Genomic DNA, 20116 nt, shown 5'->3' with positions numbered 1-20116 from the left:
CAGCCCCAAAAATCCCATATTGGTCGGACTCTAGAACCCAAGTCTCACAATTAAAAGCCATTCAAGTTCAGTTGTAAATCCAGTCCCCATTTGTCCTTGGTCCAGTTCTACAGAAGGAGCACAGACTGATTTGATATGATGTTGATTCTGTGTGGAATCACAGACCTTTATGTTGAACACAAACAGCAGAAACCAGCCTGAATATCCCAGTTTTATTCAATAAATGGAAAAGATGGAAGTCAACATCTGTCAATCAGAGTCTTCTTTTGCAGCTGAGGTTTGTTTATGTGATCAATAATGTAAGGAAAAGGCCGATCACTGATCAGAGGGTCCAGAGAAAAACTAAGGAGTCACAATGAGACCTGGAAAAAAACACACTCTGTCCATGGAAGCCTGGACTGTAAGCAGCAGCATGGATCTGAACCCGGTTCACCAAAGGCCCTGGGCTCGTTCTGGATCTGAACCCGGTTCACCAAAGGCCCTGGGCTCATTCTGGATCTGAACCCGGTTCACCAAAGACCCTGGTCTCATTCTTGAAACCCATCCTCTGGGACTGACCCTGCTTCAACAGTCACTGTGCAAATATTCACGAAGAACTGGTACTGAACAGTTACCACTATTACCATTTCTGTTACCATAAGTATTACTAGTACTGTTACTATTAGGGCAGCCATGGCTCAGATGGTAGAGCGGGTCATCCAATAACCGAAGGGTTGGTGGTTTGAATTCCACTCTGTCCATGTGCTGTTGTGTCCTTGGGCAAGACACTTCACCCCCCTTGCCTCCAGTGCTGCTACTCACACTGGTGTATGAATGTGTGAATGTTCAGTGGTGGTCGGAGGGGCCGTAGGCACAGATTGGCAGCCACACTTGTGTCAGTCTGCCCCAGGACAACTGTGGATACAGATGTGGTTTACCACCACCAGAGGGAGGGTGTGAGAGCAAATGAATAATGGATCCACTGTACGCGCTTTGAGTATGCGCTCATAGAAAAGCGCTCTATAAATCTAATCCATCATTATTATTATTACTAGTATTAGTACTGTTACTATTACTAGTACTATTAATGTTACTAATACTGTTACTATTACCACCACTGTTACTGTTACTATTACTATCACTGTAACTTGTACTGTTACTGTTATTAGTACTAGTGCTGTCATTCCTACTGTTGCCATGACTACCATTCCTGCTGTGACGGGGGCCGGTAGAGCCGGTTCGGCCTCCGGACCGCAGTGGGGCGCTGGTCTTCCTGAACATCATTACCATCTGCGACTTGAACCCCCGGTCCAACAACAGCAGATGTCTGAGGTGCTTCCGGGTCAGTGTTCGCCGAGCTACGCTAGATCACGGAGCCCCGGTGCCGTTTAGTCCGGTTCTCCCCTCTCCGGTTCTGTGGGCCCGGTTCAAGGCCGGTGATGTGTGCGTCCGCCGCTCTGCCGCCCTGCCTCGGCCTGCTGCTGCTCCTATGGGCAGCTCCGCCTCCGGCCTCCGCCTGGGATGCGGATCTGGAGCTGCTGGACCTGGTGGAGGAGATCCCGCAGACCTTCTACCAGTTCATGTCCCTGGACCAGGTCTGTGTGCACCCGGTTCACGGCGCAAAGTCTCCATGGCAACGGAGCAGCAGCCGCTTGCCGCTGCTAATGCTAACACCTGACTGCCACGCACGCACTGCTGCACGAAGCTAGTTAGCATCGAGTTAGCAACGTCAGGTGAATCACATAACCAGATAACTAGTCCAGTTCACAGGTTAACTGAACCGGATAACTAGTCCAGTTTACGTGACAAACGGACTTTGTTGCTGTCACTGATTAAACCGAATGTGTTCAAATGTAGTGAATTGAAGTTTGTGACTCTGTTAACTAGTCCTACTACTGCTAAACTACAGTCTTATGCTGCGTTTCCATTAAGTGGTACCACCTCGACTTGACTCGACCTTTTTGCGTTTCCATTACATTAAAGTACCTGGAATCTGATACCTGGTATTACTTTCTTAGTTCTTGCTTGGCTGAGTTTCCAAATCGGGTGAACAGATTCTAAAAGGTGACGTTTAAATGCTGCAGAACCTCTGATTGGTCAGATAGTTGTCTCTGTGTCGTCAGTGTGTGACACGCCATTTGAAAAACCCAGACTGTGAACTTGACCGTAAATATAGGGTTAGGTTGATCCGTGATGGCAGCCTCCAAAACTAGACCGAGGTCGGTCCAGGAGGTTCAGACAGTTCTGTCCTTGGTGGACGATGAAGAGATTCAGCGTGAGGTTGACGGGACGACAGCCAACGAATGAGTTTATCAGCAACTCTCAGAGCAGATGTCATGGAAGTTACTCACAGCGTCGCTAAGACTACCAGGTGCTGTAAAGTCAGTAGTATCCTGTAATGGAAACAGTCTCCAGGAATAGGACCTGGTACCAGAGGTCCAGCTGTGTCCTGGTTTGTGTGTGGTGTGTGTGTGTGTGTGTGTGTGTGTTCATGTGTGTGTGTTGTTTCAGGACGCCTCTGCTGCAGAGGTGAAGAAAGCCTACCGTCGACTGTCTCTGACTCTGCATCCAGATAAAAACAAAGATGAAAATGCTGAGACTCAGTTCAGACAGGTGACCCCCCTCCGTGAACCCATGACATTTAATACTAACCCAGTTCATACCATCACACTCCAGTTGTCCTCCATTTAACCCATGAATGAATAAATAACTGTGATGGTTTTCAGCTGGTGGCCATTTATGAAGTTCTGAAGGACGAGGAGAGACGGCGCAGGTGAGTGCCCCCTGTGTGTCCATCAGCTCAGCTAGACATGACATGGGTTTAAGGTGTGTGTGTGTGTGTGTGTGTGTGTGTGTGTGTGTGTGTGTGTGTGTGTGTGGTTTTACACACAACACACACTGCAAAAACCCTCACACAGTCTGTTGGATGACTTTAGTTTTGTCACCACATCGATTTAAATTAGATCAGATTAAATGGTTAGGGTTAGGAACAGGGTTAGGTTAGCTGAGCTACCCTTTCAATTTGTTCAGGTTGAAACCAGAACAGATGGACTGAACCAGCCCAAGTCAGGACACTGTAGGCACAAGGCATGATGGGTAATTGATTCCTCTGCCTCTCAGCCTGAGGGACGTGGCTTTGCATCTGGGTTTTGGTTGAGTTGAGTCCAGGCATTTGATTGGATGGATCGTGTGTTCCCACAGGTACGATGACATCCTGATCAATGGTCTCCCTGACTGGCGCCAGCCCGTCTACTACTACAGGCGTGTGAGGAAGATGTCCAATGCCGAGCTGTTCTTCCTCCTCTTCCTCATCCTCACCGTCGGACACTACGCTGTCATTTGGTCCATCTACCTGGAGAAACAGCTGGTGAGCAGCGCAGCGTTCTAGCAGCCAATCAGAGCACGGCAGAGTGGATCATGTGAGGTCGCCTCTTTGTGTTTTAGGATGAGCTGCTGAGTAAGAAGAAAAAAGAGAAGAAGAAGAAGATGAGCTCCAGACCTGCAGACGAGCTCCGATGCATCGGACAAGACCGGCCTGACAGGTTAGACTGTGTTGATTTTCCTTGGTTTTGTTGAATATTTGTTGTTTATTGACTGTTATCAGCTGATCAGAGTGCTCTGATGTTCCCTTTGCTTCCAGAGTCCAGGAGCGCCCTCAGTGGCAGGACATTCTCCCTCTAAAACTGAGCATCTGGCTGTACCTGTCCATCAAAAACCTGCCACAGACCATCCAGGTATGGTCCCTGTCCAGGATGGGAATGTCAGTGTCGGGCTGAGCGGCCATTTAGTTTCAGCAGGAGGGTTCGGGTTAGGAACAGGGTTAGGGTTCAGGTTAAGAACGGGGTTAGGGTTAGGAACAGGGTTAGGGTTAGGGTTAGGAACAGGGTTAGGGTTAGGAACAGGGTTCAGGTTTAGGGAATACCAAATACTATCATGTGTATGATCATCTGTGTTTTAAGTCCCCGTTGTCTGTTGTTGTGGGTTCAATGTTTTCCATGAATTCATGTGAGGTTTGGTGTAAAAACAGTGAGCCTGTGTGTTTCAGGAGGCCAAGCAGTACTATGAGGACTATCAGCAGCTGAAACGGCAGCAGAGAGAAGAAGCTGAAGCTGAACAGGAAGCTGCCACAAGTAAAGGCCTCCATTCCCCAGAAGAGTCAGCTGTGGGTTCAGCTCCTGACACGCTTTAACCCACTGTCCCCTCCCATTTATCAGGAGAGAAGAGGCCAAAGGTCAAGAAGCCCAAGGTGGAGTTCCCAGTTTACGAACCGTCAGCAGAGGACCTGAAGTACCGCAGCTACGACCAGACCACGTCCATCGAGGACATTGAAGACCAGATGGACGACTGGCTGCAGAACCCCAAGACCATCAAAAAGAAGGTCTGAGCGGTCTGGGGTCAGGGATCACTGCAGATATAGTACTATGATCAGTGCAGTGGAAGTACATGTGGACAAGTACTGCAGTAATCCTCACAGGACAGATACTGAAAACTACTGCAGTAATACTCAGAGGATACATACTTAAAAACTACTGCAGTAATACTCAGAGGATACATACTTAAAAACTACTGCAGTAATACTCAGAGGACACATACTTAAAAACTACTGCAGTAATACTCAGAGGATACATACTTAAAAACTACTGCAGTAATACTCAGAGGACACATGCTGAAAACTACTGCAGTAATAGTAGAACCTCTTGATGGCTTAAGTCATTGCTCATCTCCGTTGTCAAACGGTCTGTCATCTGTGTGTGTCAGTGCATCATGTGTCCTCAGGTGTGTTACCTGACCTCAGGTGTGTCTCTGTGAATCCAGGCTGCTGATTGGTCAGAGGAGGAGCTCAGCTTCCTCAGCAGGTTGATGGTTAAATTCCCTGGAGGGACTCCGGGTCGCTGGGAGAAGATTGCACATGAACTAGGACGATCAGTGAGCGATGTAAGTCTAGTACTGGTGTCACACCAGGTGTGGAACTAGTGATGAAAACATCCCCAGAACCCTCACCCTATCCACAGAACCCTGTCCACAGAACCCTAACTCTAACCACAGAACCCTAATCACAGAACCCTAACCACAGAACCCTCACTCTAACCACAGAACCCTAACCACAGAACCCTAACTATCGACAGAACCCTAACCACACAACCTTGACCACAGAACCTTAACTCTAACCGCAGAACCCTAACCACAGAACCCTAACCCTGACCCTGTAAATACTCAAAGGCCACAGTGAAGTGTGTCCATAGTTTTTGACTGTGTGATCCTGGATGGAGTTCAGTGAGTTCCGGGTCACAGGTTCCATAGTGAACATGGATCATGTATGACCAGCCTTTATGGTAGTTATTGATCTAAATGTAAACTGGTGGACCACCTGACTGTGTCCAACAGAGGGTTCTAACCCTCTGAGGTCAGTGCTGGGGACTGTTTGAGCAGAGGTGAGATGTGGATCTTGCTCTAGGTCAACTGATACTTGTTGAACCTTAGACCATCATTGAAGACTTCTGTCCCATCTTCTATTGAGTGTGTTCCATCATCACAGATTAAATGTGTTAATATTGACCAGATACATTAAAATGGGAACTTCAAGTCAGAGTTACTTTTCACCTGGGTCAAATGTGTCCACTCAAACCTTGTGTTTTGTGTCACAGGTGACGACTAAAGTGAAGCAGGTCAAAGACCATGTGATCCACTCCTCAGGTATGGAATGTCTTCAGCTTTGTGGGCTTTTACTTTTAGTGGTGGATTTGGACTGAGAGGAGGAACTGCAGAAGGAAAAGACAGACTCACACCTTCTAGTGCTGTTTTTACTCCGGTTTCAAATCTAAACTGACAGTTTTTGGAGTTCAGCTTGGCTATCAGAGCTGCATGTGGTGCCGTCATCTTTGTCCTCTACGGTCCTGTGGGACAGTTTCCTGAGTCTTTGTCCTCTACGGTCCTGTGGGACAGTTTCCTGAGTCTTTGTCCTCTACGGTCCTGTGGGACAGTTTCCTGAGTCTTTGTCCCCTACAGTCCTGTAGGACAGTCCACTCCTGTGTTTATTACAGTTAAACGTTCACATGTGTCTCTGTCTTCGGTCCAGTCTGATGATAGGAACAGTAATGGGTTGAATTCCTACAGCCTTTGACATGATTGATCCATTATTCATTCCTTCTGATGGTGTTAAACTACAGCCCTGGGGCAAGATGGCCCCTCCTACCACCCCCAAACATTCATACACTAGTGGGAGTGGCACTGGAGTGGGATTGGAACTGCCAACCATCTGGTTATTGGACGACCCACTGATCTGTGAAGTTCGAACAGTAAAGGTTCAGGTTCAAACATTTAGTGCAACCTCCCTTTGACTCTAACATGTTCTTCTGTGTTTGTGTTTGGTTCAAACAGTAAGCGGTTCATTCATTCACTGATGTTTCTACCAGGTTTGATTGGACTGGGCTCAGATGTTTAGACCTGCTGGTGCAGATACTGGACTGAATGTATGTGTTCTGGTTCAGGTCTGGTGAAGCTGTCGGAGCTGAAGGGCCATCCACTTCCTGTGAGGGCTCTTCCTTTTGACGATGCCATCAGTCAGAGGGGCGTGGCTTTTGAAGAACAGGAGGAAGAGGAGGAGGAGGAGGAAGAGGAAGTGGCTCCAGTTATCAGGAAGAGGAACAGGAAGTCGACTGCCACGACCGACGGAGGTGAGGTTAGGGTCAGAGGTCGGCGGCAGAGAGACTTTGACCCCACTGCACCGCTTGAAGATGAGAGGACAGAGCCTCAGGAAAGGGTGGAGCCTCAGAGTAGCATCTGGACTCAGAACCAACAGAAGCTCCTGGAACTAGCTCTGCAACAGTTTCCAAGAGGAACCACAGAGCGCTGGGACCGGATTGCCAAGGTGGTACCTGGGAAAACTAAGGTAAGACCTTCACTGCTTATTGATTCATTACAACCACCTGACACTGCACAAGTCTGTGCACAACACTCACTGGGTTTAAAGTGGGTCAGTTCATTCATTCATTCATTATCTGAACCGCTCAGTCTTCTGGAGGGTCGCAGGAGCTATGTTAATTACCAATAGGTAAAAGGCAGGGTCCGCCCTGGACACGTCACCAGGGCATCACTGGGCTAACCATGCAGATGAGCAACTATTCACACCTAGGGGTGATGTAAATCGGCCAGTTAACCTGTTAGTGCATGTCTTTGGATGATGGGAACCAGTCAAGAGAACCAACACAGAGAACATGCAAACTCCACCCAGAACCCACCACCTTCTAACTATGAGGCAAACTCCACCCAGAGCCCACCACCTTCTAACTATGAGGCAAACTCCACCCAGAACCCACCACCTTCTAACTATGAGGCAAACTCCACCCAGAACCCACCACCTTCTAACTATGAGGCAAGAAGGATGAAGATGGTACTGAATGCTGCGCGGCCTGATGCTGAATTCCGCGCTGCCTGGTGCTGCCTGGCGCTGCCTGGCGCTCAGGTTAATTCACTAAAAGTTAAAGGAACTTGTTCCCCCATTGTGAGTGTGACTCTAACCTCCACATGAGTGAAGAGTGTTCAGAAGGTGGTGGAGGTGTACTAGACTTCTGTGTGTGTTTGGAGCTGATGTGTAGTGGGTGGGCTTTCATTTTTAAAGGTTTGTAGGGGATGGTATTTTACCTGATTCAGGCTCCAAATGGAAGAAAATCAAAAACTAGAACAGCTGTTGCTAGTGTAACTACTAATGACTAGAGCAAATACCCATAACTTAATGCTACTACTACTAATACAAGTACTACCAGTGTATATACCAGTACTGTAGCTGTTAGTACTAATACTGTAAACTGTACCATCAATGGAACTATATAGTAAACACTAATAATAATACTAATACTAATATAATAATAAACAACGTTCCATCTAAGTGTTCATGTTCGAACACACCAACTGTGTGAGCACCATCAGACGTGTGCACTGTGAAGTTACATGGTTTATTAAAAGACTAATTACACCAGTCATTTCCATTCAGTAGATTTTAATAAACTGATTTAGTCCACGAAGCTTCACAAACTTTCATTTGAGGGGGTAGGACGTTTGTCCTGGACTATTATATATTCTACATCTGTATAATACACCTAATGCAACAGTGATGATTTTTTGTATGAAGTGTTTGGTGTGGCAGTATGGATTTGTCGTGGCGCTGCGCCACATCTAAACCTTACCAGCAGAAACACTGCAGTCAGGTTTGTCTTCTTCTGACTTCTATGTTTGTTGGATAGCAACAGAATTCCCTCCACACAGCTCCACCTACTGTTTCAGGTCTGTAACACTGACTTGTACTCTGCATGGGCCGCAGTACATGTTGCTGAACGCAACATCTGCGGGAAAGGTGATGAATGTATCCAAGTACAGTACAGGTTGGGTATGCAGTGTGACAGCGCCCTAAAAAACAGCGGTTTTCCACATCACCTTTCCTTGTTTTGGAGCAGACATGCTGTCATCACTGTCCTCTTCCTCTCTGCTCTAGTGCACGCGCTGCGCAGAGTAAACAGGTGATTTTGATTGGTTCATCTAAGTCAAGCTACTGTGGTATTAACTGGAGTAGCAGCACCTGCTGTCTACAGCCACCACTGTCAGAAAAAATACTCTATGAAAATTATCCATTCTCAGGAATTTATCAGAGATTGGTCACGGGTCTGGACAGAACCATCAGTGGGTCTGGGTCCGGACCGAGGTCCGCCATTTGATGATGCCTGCCATAAACTATAAACTATACTATAAACTATACTTTATACTATAAACTATATACTGTAGCCTATACTTTATACTATAAACTATACTATATACTTGGTCTAGGGTTAGTTAGGTACTACTAGGGTTAGATGGTTAGGGTTAGATGGGTTAGGTAGAACTAGAGTTAGATGGGTTAGGGTCGGTTTGGTCAGGGTTAGTTTGTGTAGGTAGAATTAGAGTTAGATGGGTTAGGTAGAGCTAGGGTTATGTAAGGTACAACTAGGGTTACATGGGTTAGGGTTAGATGGGTTTGGGGTTAGTTAGGTTAGGTACAACTAGGGTTAGATGGATTTGGGTCGCTTGGTCAGGGTTAGTTTGTGTAGGTAGAATTAGAGTTGGATGGATTTGTCTTTGGTTTCAGTTTTGTACATCACATCATCCTGACCGTTTGGAACTGCTAGTTTAGTTTTAGTTTACTGTGAGAATCCGGGTATTGATCATTTCATGATTTGTGATTAACTGATCAGCTGATGGTATGTATTAACTGGTGTGTGTTTTTACTGATTAATTGTTGTGTGTTAATTTCCAGGAGGACTGTATGATTCGCTATAAGATGTTAGCGGAGCTCGTTCAGAAGAGGAAGCAGCAAAGAGCTGATTAAGGTGCTGACCTTTGACCCCTGACGCCTGACAGTGACCCCTGGACAGGTGGACTGTCAGTAGTGTCCAGTGTCTGCGTAGGTCAACTCGCCCTGATTGGACTGGATGAGTTTTGTTTTCAATGTTGTGTTTCACCTGTTCAGGTGTGTTTTATAACTAATGTTGCGTTAAAGGGAGACCTGACCTCTGACCTCACAGCTTCATGTGCCTTAGCTCTGTTAGCATGTTGTCAATCACATCTGTTCAACAGATCAATAAAACCTATTTATTACTCCTGTGCTTAGTTCTTTGCTCAGACCTACATCCAAGGAAGAGTGTACATTTTTATTCCGTCTGCCAAACCAGAGAAAATGTCTGAGTGATGAAAACATTTAACACCTGAATGAAGGTGTGAACACCTGAAGGTCTGAATGTCCTGAGATGAAAACGTGCACTTCTAAGGGTTTTCACTGAGGAGTGTGAGATCATGAAATGTGACCCACCCTTGTCATTTGTATCATCATAGATTAAATGATTCAAAACTCCTCAGTGCCCCCAGTGATGTGGACTTCATCCACTTCACCTATACAGTATGTGATGATGTAGAACAAAGTCTGGACCAGGACCCAGATGGGAAGGATCCTTCATGGATTCCTCTACATAAAACTAGGTCATTGGATTTTACTGGAAGATGGTTCCAAAGTCCAGGACCTTCTTAGAACTGAGTCTTTTAAAAATGCCTCTAAATAACAAAGAGCTAAAGCCAACTGAAAATAAAACCTCCAAGTAGAAGAGTCCCTTAGACTTCAGGTTTGACAGGTCAGGGTTCTTTACATCAGATTTACACTGGACACGGTGCAGCAGTGTGAGTTCATAGATAAAAGGCACATCAAAGGAAAATACCAAAATAATCAGATTATAAGAGTAATATGAATATTATTAAAAGAAGGTACAGTGTCCAAAATTAAGCAACATCAATGTTTTTATTTGGATGTAAAAAAAAAAAAAAAATGTAGTTTTTATTTGCAGATGTGGTCGTCAGCTTCATGTAGAGGTAGGTCATCTGCGCTTCCTAATCCCAGACCTGAATCTCTACACCAGACCTGAACCCTAACCCTATTCCTAACCCCAGACCTCAACCCCAACCCTGTTCCTAACCCCAGACCTCAACCCTAATCCCAACCCTGTTCCTAACCCCAGACCTGAACCTCAACTCCAACAATCCACAAACCTCCACCCTGTCTCTTACTGTGATTTCACTGCACTTATAAGTCTTTTGTCATGAGTTTTCATGTAAAACATGAACTGTACTGTGATTTTTCTTTCTGTTTTGTTCTTGCTGTACAATTCAGTGTGCAACAGAAAAACCTGTGAGTTCATCATTTGTGAATCCTTTCTCGGTGTCTGCAGTATGCACAAACATAAGGGTGTAATTCTCCAGATGACCACAGGCAGCAGCAGATGGTCTTCTCTGCCTCACTCCGCCGCCGGTTACGTGAGAAGAAGGATCTGCAGCACAATCCGTAGAAGAAGACAGACTGTCGTTCCTCCAGCGGATCTACACAACAGTCTGTCAGTTAGCAGTAGCATTAGCTGAAACCTTAGCTTCATTAGCTCGTTTTTACCGTGAAATCGTAAACGTCATACGTAACAGCCGCCGTAAGTACCCGCGCTGTTTGTTTGGTGTAGGTTTTAAAGTCACTGGTTGATGTAGAACACCGAAACACCCACGAACCTAACACAGGCTAAGCTACGATAAGCTAACGGTGACGTCAATGACAAACCCACGTACGTCACTGCGGAAATGTAGACCAGGCCTAGACAGGGACTAGGTGTAGACCAGGCCTGGACCAGGACTAGGTGTAGACCAGGGCTAGACAGGGACCAGGTGTTGACCAGGTGTGGATGTAGACCAGGTGTAGACCTTCTGTGGACATAGTCCAGGTGTACACCAGGTGTGCTTGAGGTCCAGGTGTACACCAAGTGTGGACGTGGTCTAGGTGTAGACCAGGGCTGGACAGGGACCAGGTGTAAACCAGATGTGGATGTAGACGTAGACCAGGTGCACACCAAGTGTGGACATGGTCTAGGTGTAGACCAGGGCTAGACAGGGACCAGGTGTAAACCAGATGTGGATGTGAACCAGGTGTGGACGTGGACCAGGTGTAGATATAGACCAGGTGGTGGATATGGACCAGATGTAGACCAAGTGTGGACGTGGACCAGGTGTAGATATAGACCAGGTGTGGATATGGACCAGATGTAGACCAAGTGTGGACGTGGACCAGGTGTAGATGTAGATCAGGTGTGGTCGAGGACAAGGTGTAGACCAGTGTGGACGTGGTCCACTTCAGTCTCATCTGGATTGTTTTCTGAACATCCTCTTCAATGTTTCATAGTGCAATGGTCCTGTTGCCATGGCGACAATGCAGGTGACGCTGTCGGAGCGGAATTGCGACGGCCCACTCGCTACTGCAGCGGCGGAGCAGCTGAATCGTGGGGTGGAAGGTCACGGGAAGTTGTGCGCTAACCTCCGTGCGAGCTGCGCTTCCTGCAGGTGTCGAATCTGAGAGCTCATCGTCAAAGATCGCACCTGCACAGCACCAACCTGACGCACCTGAGTGCCATTGTGGAGTCTGCGGAGAACCTGGAGGGCGTGGTCGCTTTGCTGCATGTCTTCACGTACCGCGGATGTGGTTGGAAACCGGTGCACGCTGGTGGTCGACGTAGTTGGCACAATGGGACACACGTGGGTGAAGGCGGTTGGACGAAAAGGCAAGAGGCGCTGACAAACATATGCAGGGCGGGGCCAGTACGGAGACAAGAGCATTGTCAGGCAGGTGGGTTGAGGGGCGGGGCCAGTACAGAGACAAGAGCATCGTCAGGCAGGTGGGTTGAGGGGCAGGGCCAGGAGGTTGAGGGGCGGGGCCAGTACGGAGGACAAGAGCGTCGTCAGGGCAGGTGGGTTGAGGGGCAGGGCCAAGAGGTTGAGGGGCGGGACTAGTACGGAGCAACTTGCAAGTTGTATTTCTACATATCAACTAATAAATACAGTTCTTCAAATTCCACTTTCCATAGAAACCCATCTTATGTGGGACATGGCGTCCTTTGTCAATCCAAACAAAATAAAAATCACATATCAATAGGCCTCGTCAACATGTCAGCGTCAGACAAAGACTTTGTTCCCAGTGTTGAACCTTGACTGTGTTTCCAGTGTTGATTGTTACTTTGTTCGTTTTGTTGATGTGCTGTTGAATTCTGGTTTGGTTTGATGTGTCATGTGATGGTCCACAGGCTGAGGACTTCCTGCTCGCTGCTCGACAGAACGCCTGTCGAATACACTGAGCCCCGTGTGGTCTTTGCCTTCTATATGGTGTGTCCAGGCCCATGTGCCGACACCCTGCACCACATGGGGGTGTCCATCCGTGGAGACATTGTGGCTGTCCAACATAGGGAGATGGACGAGGAGGAGCTGCAGGATGTCCCGCCACCCAGAACCAAGGCTTGGTGGCAGAGGAGGAGGAGGATGAGGAAGAGGAAGAGGAGGGGAGGAGGAGGAGAAAGGAGGAGGAGCCTGAGTGTGGCCTGACACGGGTTGACCGCGAGCAACGTGGTTGAAAGCCTTTCATTCCCGTTACAGGTAGAATCAAATAAGTGAACTCATCTAAATGTAACATGGAATTGTGGTCCATTAGTTTCAATGTTCTGTTGATCAAGGTCCATGGAGATAATTTAATTAAACTATCATTAGTATGTAAATATTTCTGGAAATGGATAAAATCGTAAGTCTGAACTTACCTGATAAGCATTTGGTGACAATAGTGTAAGCCATATATGATGTGTCAGGAAACCCTAACCCTGTTCCTGTTCCTAACCCTGTTCCTAACCCTGGTCCCTGTTCCTAGCCCTGTTCCTAACCCAAACCCTGTTCCTGTCCCTACCCTGTTCCTAACCCTGGTCCTGTTCCTAACCCTGTTCCTAACCCTAAACCCTGTTCCTGTTCCTACCCCTGTTCCTAACCCTAACCCTGTTCCTGTTCCTAACCCTGTTCCTGTCCCTAACCCTGTTCCTACCCTGTCCTGTTGTCCTAACCCTGTTCCTAACCCTAACCCTGTTCCTGTTCCTAACCCTGTTCCTGTCCCTAACCCTGTTCCTAACCCTGTTCCTAACCCTGTTCCTGTCCCTAACCCTGTTCCTAACCCTGTCCTGTTCCTAACCCTGTTCCTAACCCTAACCCTGTTCCTGTCCCTAACCCTGTTCCTACCCTGGTGCTGTTCCTAACCCTGGTCCTGTTCCTAACCCTAACCTGAGCTGTTGTCTTCTTCCCGGTGAAGGTGGACGAGTGTCGTCGTGTCAACCTGGACCATCACCACACTCATCACATACGTGTCATCTCTGAGTCACTGCCGCCTGTCACCTGACGTTCCGTGAGCCGGTTTCTGACGGAGCAGGCGGCTCAGGAGCGCCGCGAGGCCGTGCTACCCGTACCGCGACTTGACGCCTTCATGGAGGGGAAGGAGCTGTTCGCCTGTCGCGCTGGCGCCGTCACCGACTTCCAGGTGATCCTGGACAACGCTGGCGTGAGCTGGAGAGAAGGAGCGCGCTCAGAATCTGCTGTCACATGTGCAGGTGAGGGGCGGCGTCAGCGTTGATCCATCCACCTGGTTTCTGGTCCATTGTCAGATGTCACGACGCTTTGGTCAACAAGCAGTCATTGGTGATTGTTCGGTTTATGTGTTCAGGTGGTGGAATGATCGACCCGTCGGAGCGGGACTCTCCGTCTCACTCCGAGTACGAAGGTGAACCGCCGCTCGCTGCTGATCTTTGGCACCGGGGACTCGTTGCGTGCTGTTACCATGACGGGCCACAGCCGCTTCGTCAGGGCGGCGGCCAATCAGGGTGTCCGATACAGCGTGTTCATATCATCAGCCAAGGGCTCTTACAGAAGGCAAAGAGGGGAGGGGCCACGCCCATCTGACGACTGCAGGGGCTGCTGGAATCTGACTCGCATCATATTCAAAGTGTAAATAATCAATAAAGCACCTGGTGACTGGAGCTGCTCTGTGATTGGTTACAACAGGCCACACCTTTCACATTAAGCTGACCGATTAACAGTGAAGGGAGGAACACAATCCAAATACTTCACTCCAGTACTACACTACAGGTACTACACTAGATGTACTACCTAGATGTACTACACTAGAGGTACCAGACCTAGAGGTACCACAATAGAGGTACTACACTAGAGGTACCACAATAGAGGTACTACACTAGAGGTACCAGACTAGATGTACTACACTAGAGGTACTACACTGGAGGTACTACACTAGATGTACCACAATAGAGGTACTACACTAGATGTGCTACACTAGAGGTACCAGACAAGATGTACTACACTAGAGGTACTACACTGGAGGTACTACACTAGATGTACCACAATAGAGGTACTACACTAGATGTACTACACTAGAGGTACAACATTGGAGGTACTACACTAGCTGTACCACACTAGAGGTACTAAACTTGAGGTACTAAACTAGAGGTACTACAGTAGAGGTACTACCCAAGAGGTACCACACATGTACTGGAGCACTTTAACTTTTACTGCTTACATTTAACACACATCTGCATTTGCTTCTGACAGTTTCAAAGCAGGGTTTGGTTTCAGTGTATTTTATTATAATTGATTATTTTGTGTAATTAACAGACTGGTTTTCACCTTGGATGAAACATTAAGGGTTCTTCTACCTTTACCAAAGAATATGTTTGTCGACTGGAGGAGAAGATGCGGGAACCTCAGTATAAAAATAAACTATTAAAATTTTACCAAAGTCAATTAAACATGTCAACTAAAGATAAATATTTACTTCGGTTATGGAGACATTGTGTTAATGTTCAGAGGGTTTTACAGTAAAAGTACTCATACTGCAAGTGTACAAATACTCAAACCTTAACGATACTAAAGTGCGCTTGTTTTCATCTAAAGTACACGTTTTCATCTAAAGTACACGTGTTTTCATCTGAAGTACATGTTTTCATCAAAATTACATGTGTTTTCATCTAAAGTACACGTTTTCATCTAAATTACATGTGTTTTCATCTAAAGTACACGTTTTCATCTAAAGTACACGTGTTTTCATCTGAAATACATGTTTTCATCAAAATTACATGTGTTTTCATCTAAAGTACACGTTTTCATCTAAAGTACATGTGTTTTCATCTAAAGTACACGTGTTTTTATCAAAAGTACACGTTTTCATCTAAAGTACACGTGTTTTCATCAAAAGTACACGTTTTCATCTAAAGTACACGTGTTTTCATCAAAAATACACGTTTTCATCTAAAGTACACGTGTTTTCATCAAAATACACGTTTTCATCTAAAGTACACGTGTTTTCATCTGAAGTTTGGTGGGTTAATTCTGATCAGGTTGTTTTAATGTTTCAACTCATTTTAATGACAATATTTAAATGTCTTTGATTACATGCGAAAATATAAAGATGTTTTGACTCCATTCATCTGCTCATATTTATTCAGGTATACTTAAGAAGCAGTAGATATTGTGTTTCTATCATAGAGCGGACTGGAGGTGACTTAAACCAGTCTGACCGGCTTTTCTGCTCCGTCTGTTGGTGCTTTCATTGTGAAAAGCTGGAAGTTGTATCATGTGTAAATGAACGGAGCCTGTGTGTTAGCTGTTAGCCTGTTGCATCCCTGAACTAACACTTTCTGTAGGTGTTTTGGTAACATGCCTAGGTTGGCCCAGATGCGGAGCTGCGGACTTTGACCGAGGTGACACCGGAACTCTAACCTATAACAACTCAAATGAGAAAAAACACAATTCCCCGCCAGCCGGTCGGCGACTAACTACTGCTACCATCTACTTCAGTTCAGTTAGCTCAGTTAGCTAGCAGCTGCTAAGAGGAACGCTCATCTACCTCAGTTCAGTTACCTAGCAGCTGCTAAGAGGAACGCTCATCTACCTCAGTTCAGTTAGCTAGCAGCTGCTAAGAGGAACGCTCATCTACCTCAGTTCAGTTAGCTAGCAGCTGCTAAGAGGAACGCTCATCTACCTCAGTTCAGTTAGCTAGCAGCTGCTAAGAGGAACGCTCATCTACCTCAGTTCAGTTAGCTAGCAGCTGCTAACAGGAACGCCCATGTACCTCAGTTCAGTTAGCTAGCAGCTGCTAACAGGAACGCCCATGTACCTCAGTTCATGGATTTAGTTCAGCTAAGTTTAGCTTAGTGCTAAGAACAACAACAGTATAACTATTTGTGATCTGGTTTCGAGTCATTCATTTAACAAAATACAGGATAGTTTCTTAAAACATTAACTGGTGCACAGTTCTGCAATCCGAACTCTTTCACTGTTCATTTGTATTTATTCTTTAACTTCTTGTGTGTTAATTTGCTGATACTGTTCTCTTTTGTGTCATTCTTCATAGTTGTGATCTTTGCAGGTGTCTCTTACACTGACAATATCCATACATCGTGGTTTTTTTGGTCATACTGTGTCTTTTTTTAATTCATACATTGTCTGTTGTTCTGGTTGGGGTTTCTAGCAGGATTGTACGTAACAGGTCAACTATTAATCCACAGGGGAAGTTCCGCTTCCTTCAGCTTTCCTTCAGTGTCCAGCTCTGCTTTGTTACTAGAATACGTTTGGATGTGACAGGACTCAATTGTACTTTGTCCATTGTGTACAAGTATGTCCACCAAAGGTACAGATACCAGACCGGATCCCATTGGAACCCCAGCGCTGATCATCTCAGAGACACGGTTCCCCAGCTTGACAAACTGTTGTATTCCTGTCAGGTGGTCAGTGATCCAGGAAACCACACCCACTCAGCTGGTCTCTGAGTATGGAGGGATGGATTGTGTCAAATACTCATAACCCCCAGACTTACCCAGATGAGAGTAGGCTCAGTGGAGCTTGTAGAGGACAGTGTCTTTGGACGTGGGGTCTGAGAAGCAGCTGCTCCAGGGTCTTGGTGATGACCTTAGGACCACAGGACTGTAGTGGGTTAGCTCAGCTGGACGCCCTACCTTGGTTCCTGGTATAAGTTATGATGTTCTGCACAGAGCTGGAACCCTCCCCACTGTAGACTCAGGTGGATCTGTGGACGGACACCATGTGGACCAGCTGCTTTCCCAGGACTCTGCAGGTCCAGCCTCAGCCTCTGCAGGGGTCCAGCAGTGGTAGTGGATGGAGGTACCATCCAAAGGGTTAGGGTTAGGGAGGGAGCTGCTGGAGTGGGTTAGGGTTAGGAAGGAGCTGCTGCTGGAGTGGGTGTGGCTGTCACAGTCGTGACAGTGTCCACCCTGTTGTAGAACTGGTGGAGTTCATTGGTTTTATTGTATCCAGTGATCGTTTGAAGTCCCGCCCACTCCTCTGATGTCGTTGAGCTGCACTTTCCCTTTTGTAGTCGTTGTTTACCTCAGTCTCTTCAGCTCATGTTTTTCTTTCTCTGTCAACATTTTTAAAGGTTTGGGATTGTTTTATAATTACTGGTCCTCCAGGGTTACTGAGTCCAGGTAACCCTAACCTAGGGTCCAGGTCCATAATAATCATAGTATAATAATAATATAATAATAATAATAATAATAATAATAATGATAATAATAATGATAATATAATAATAATACAAAGAGTAGTAGTAATAATAATAATAATAATAATAATAATAATACAAAGAGTAATAATAATAATAATAGAATACAATATATCTTTATTGTCATTGTACATTGTACAACAAAATAATAATAATATTGACATAGTTATCAGTAGTAGTAATAAAACTATCTTATAGCCATATGAAGTAGAACTGTCATATGTGAGCCAGTACAGATGGGAGACAAACCAACATTTTGGTTGTTTTGCTCTGCCAGCATGAAAGACGCTTGATTGACTATATGGTTTCTATACAATAACAAAGAATTGAATTGAGGGTGAAGTCAAGAGAAGGTTAACATTTGGGTAAAAAAATTGAATGACAATCTACACCAAACTTATATTTTTGGGTAGGTAATTACTTATATTTTCAGGAAAATGTATTCTGAAATAAGAAAAAATTTCAAAAGAAATGTGAGTAGTTTAGTGAGTGTGAATGTTTGTTCAGTGACCCAGTTTAGTGCCATCATTCTGGGTTCATTTTATAAACTCTATAAATAAACTACATTTATACAAATACATTGATATTTGACAATATATTTATGTCATATTCTAAACACACTGTTTAAAATTAATAAATGCATATATCTGTGAAATACATCTGAATATAATGTTAATATTATTTGTATGTTGTAAATATTGTAAATAAATGTATATGATATTGATAATTGAAATAAAAAAATATTTAATTTGATATTGAATTTTGTTGTCCATCTGTGACGCTGACATTTGTCTAAACTTTTTCTATTTAGGTTTGATCCCATATTTTTTTCCTCTATAACTAATTATTGGGTTGTAAAATAGAGGGTTTAAGGTTTACACTGAACACAATTGAGGCTGAAATGTCAGAGGAACTTCACTGTGGAGAACTTTGGAATTCTGGAAAAAAAATAGATGTAAATTTTTGTCCATCTGTGACGCAGTGTTTTTAGATATTTTTCATTTAAAAATGTTTTAAACTAAATGTTGCCTTTTGAGTCTGTTTCAGATGGCATTTAGACCTTTACAATTATGTGGAATATTTGTGTTAAACTGGTCTGGTTCAACAGTTATGGATCAAGCAGGAGTGGGTGGTCCATCACCCTTGACCCCGCCCACGAATGGAATCGAATTGGCAGTGGTCAATGAACGTCCTGCATTCTTGGCATGTCAGTGTGCACCTGAAGTAGTGGCTCAGAGCCTCCACCCTATTGGTTCTGTTGGTTCTGTTTCTTCATTTCAGTGTCAGTTCCGATATTGACTGTTCTGTTGGTTCTGTTGGCTCTATTGGTTCTGTGTGTTCTGTTTCAGTGTCAGTACAGATGTTGATAGTTCCATTGGTTCTGTTGGTTCTGTTTCTTGGTTTCAGTGTCAGTTCAGATATTGATTGTTCTATTGGTTCGGTTGGCTCTATCGGTTCTGTGTGTTCCGTTTCAGTCTCAGTACAGATGTTGATTGTTCCATTGGTTCTGTTTCTTGGTTTCAGTGTCAGTTCAGATATTGATTGTTCTATTGGTTCGGTTGGCTCTATCGGTTCTGTGTTCTGTGTGTTCCGTTTCAGTCTCAGTACAGATGTTGATTGTTCCATTGGTTCTGTTTCTTTTTTCATCTTCAGTATAGATGTTGATTGTTCTGTTGGTTCTGATGGTTCCATTGGTTCTGTGTGTCTGTTTCAGTGTCAGTACAGATGTCCAGTAGAAACGCTGTCTGACCTCCAGACCGTCCGTTCTGTGTTCTCTGACCTTCGTCTCATTCAGATTTTTACTGTAAGTAGAGCCTTTTTTTACTTTTCATTATATGAGTCACAGATCTTGCAGGTGACCACTGAGGAATCAGAGGTCTGTTTATTGATCAATAAATGTATTATTATTATAATGCTACTGACTGATATCATGCAAAGAGAACTGTTCCTGTCTACAACTAACTAAAAATGTGACTGATGGGTGATCAATAATCTGGTAGGTTTTCCAAATAGAGAGAAGAAGAGACTTGTTTACCTGGCTGGAACCATTCCTGTCCACTTTGAAGGTCAGTTTATGAGGAATCAATCATATTCATTAGTACTGATCAGCCAGTCATTGATCAGTCAATGATTGTCTCCACAGGAAGTGAGTATAATATCCCAGTTTGCATTTGGCTCCATGAGACACACCAA

At 45.2% G+C, this 20116-nt stretch overlaps 1 protein-coding gene, 1 long non-coding RNA gene and 1 pseudogene across 2 annotated transcripts; all 3 read left to right on the top strand.

Annotated features, from left to right (window-relative positions):
- Positions 1-1294: 1294 nt before the first annotated feature.
- On the top strand, positions 1295-9603 carry LOC115437199 (dnaJ homolog subfamily C member 1-like). Its single transcript, XM_030160403.1, has 13 exons — positions 1295-1574; positions 2491-2592; positions 2706-2752; positions 3181-3346; positions 3424-3521; positions 3620-3713; positions 4025-4109; positions 4194-4357; positions 4795-4914; positions 5625-5673; positions 6468-6868; positions 9263-9403; positions 9476-9603. Exons 1-12 carry the CDS (start codon positions 1419-1421, stop codon positions 9332-9334), a joined length of 1554 nt encoding a protein of 517 aa, XP_030016263.1. The 5' UTR covers positions 1295-1418; the 3' UTR covers positions 9335-9403; positions 9476-9603.
- A 2114-nt stretch (positions 9604-11717) lies between these two features.
- LOC115437444 (UPF0415 protein C7orf25 homolog) lies at positions 11718-14315 on the top strand (annotated as a pseudogene).
- Positions 14316-19714: 5399 nt separating this feature from the next.
- Positions 19715-20116, top strand: LOC115437270 (uncharacterized). Its single transcript, XR_003937927.1, has 3 exons — positions 19715-19727; positions 19924-19989; positions 20067-20116. It is a non-coding gene; the product is annotated as an uncharacterized LOC115437270 (long non-coding RNA).

Source organism: Sphaeramia orbicularis, chromosome 17 (genome assembly GCF_902148855.1).
Source record: "Sphaeramia orbicularis chromosome 17, fSphaOr1.1, whole genome shotgun sequence".
Lineage (NCBI taxonomy): Eukaryota > Metazoa > Chordata > Actinopteri > Kurtiformes > Apogonidae > Sphaeramia > Sphaeramia orbicularis.
The sequence above is the reverse complement of the archived record's forward strand: the minus strand, read 5'-3'. Positions and strand labels throughout refer to the sequence as shown.

Excerpts from the sequence above, each read along its gene's own strand:
- LOC115437199 (XM_030160403.1), top strand. The coding sequence starts at position 1,419 with ATGTGTGCGTCCGCCGCTCTGCCGCCCTGCCTCGGCCTGCTGCTGCTC. Across the intron at positions 1,575-2,490 it reads AGTTCATGTCCCTGGACCAG|GACGCCTCTGCTGCAGAGGT; the intron begins GTCTGTGTGCAC and ends GTGTTGTTTCAG. Across the intron at positions 6,869-9,262 it reads TGGTACCTGGGAAAACTAAG|GAGGACTGTATGATTCGCTA; the intron begins GTAAGACCTTCA and ends GTTAATTTCCAG.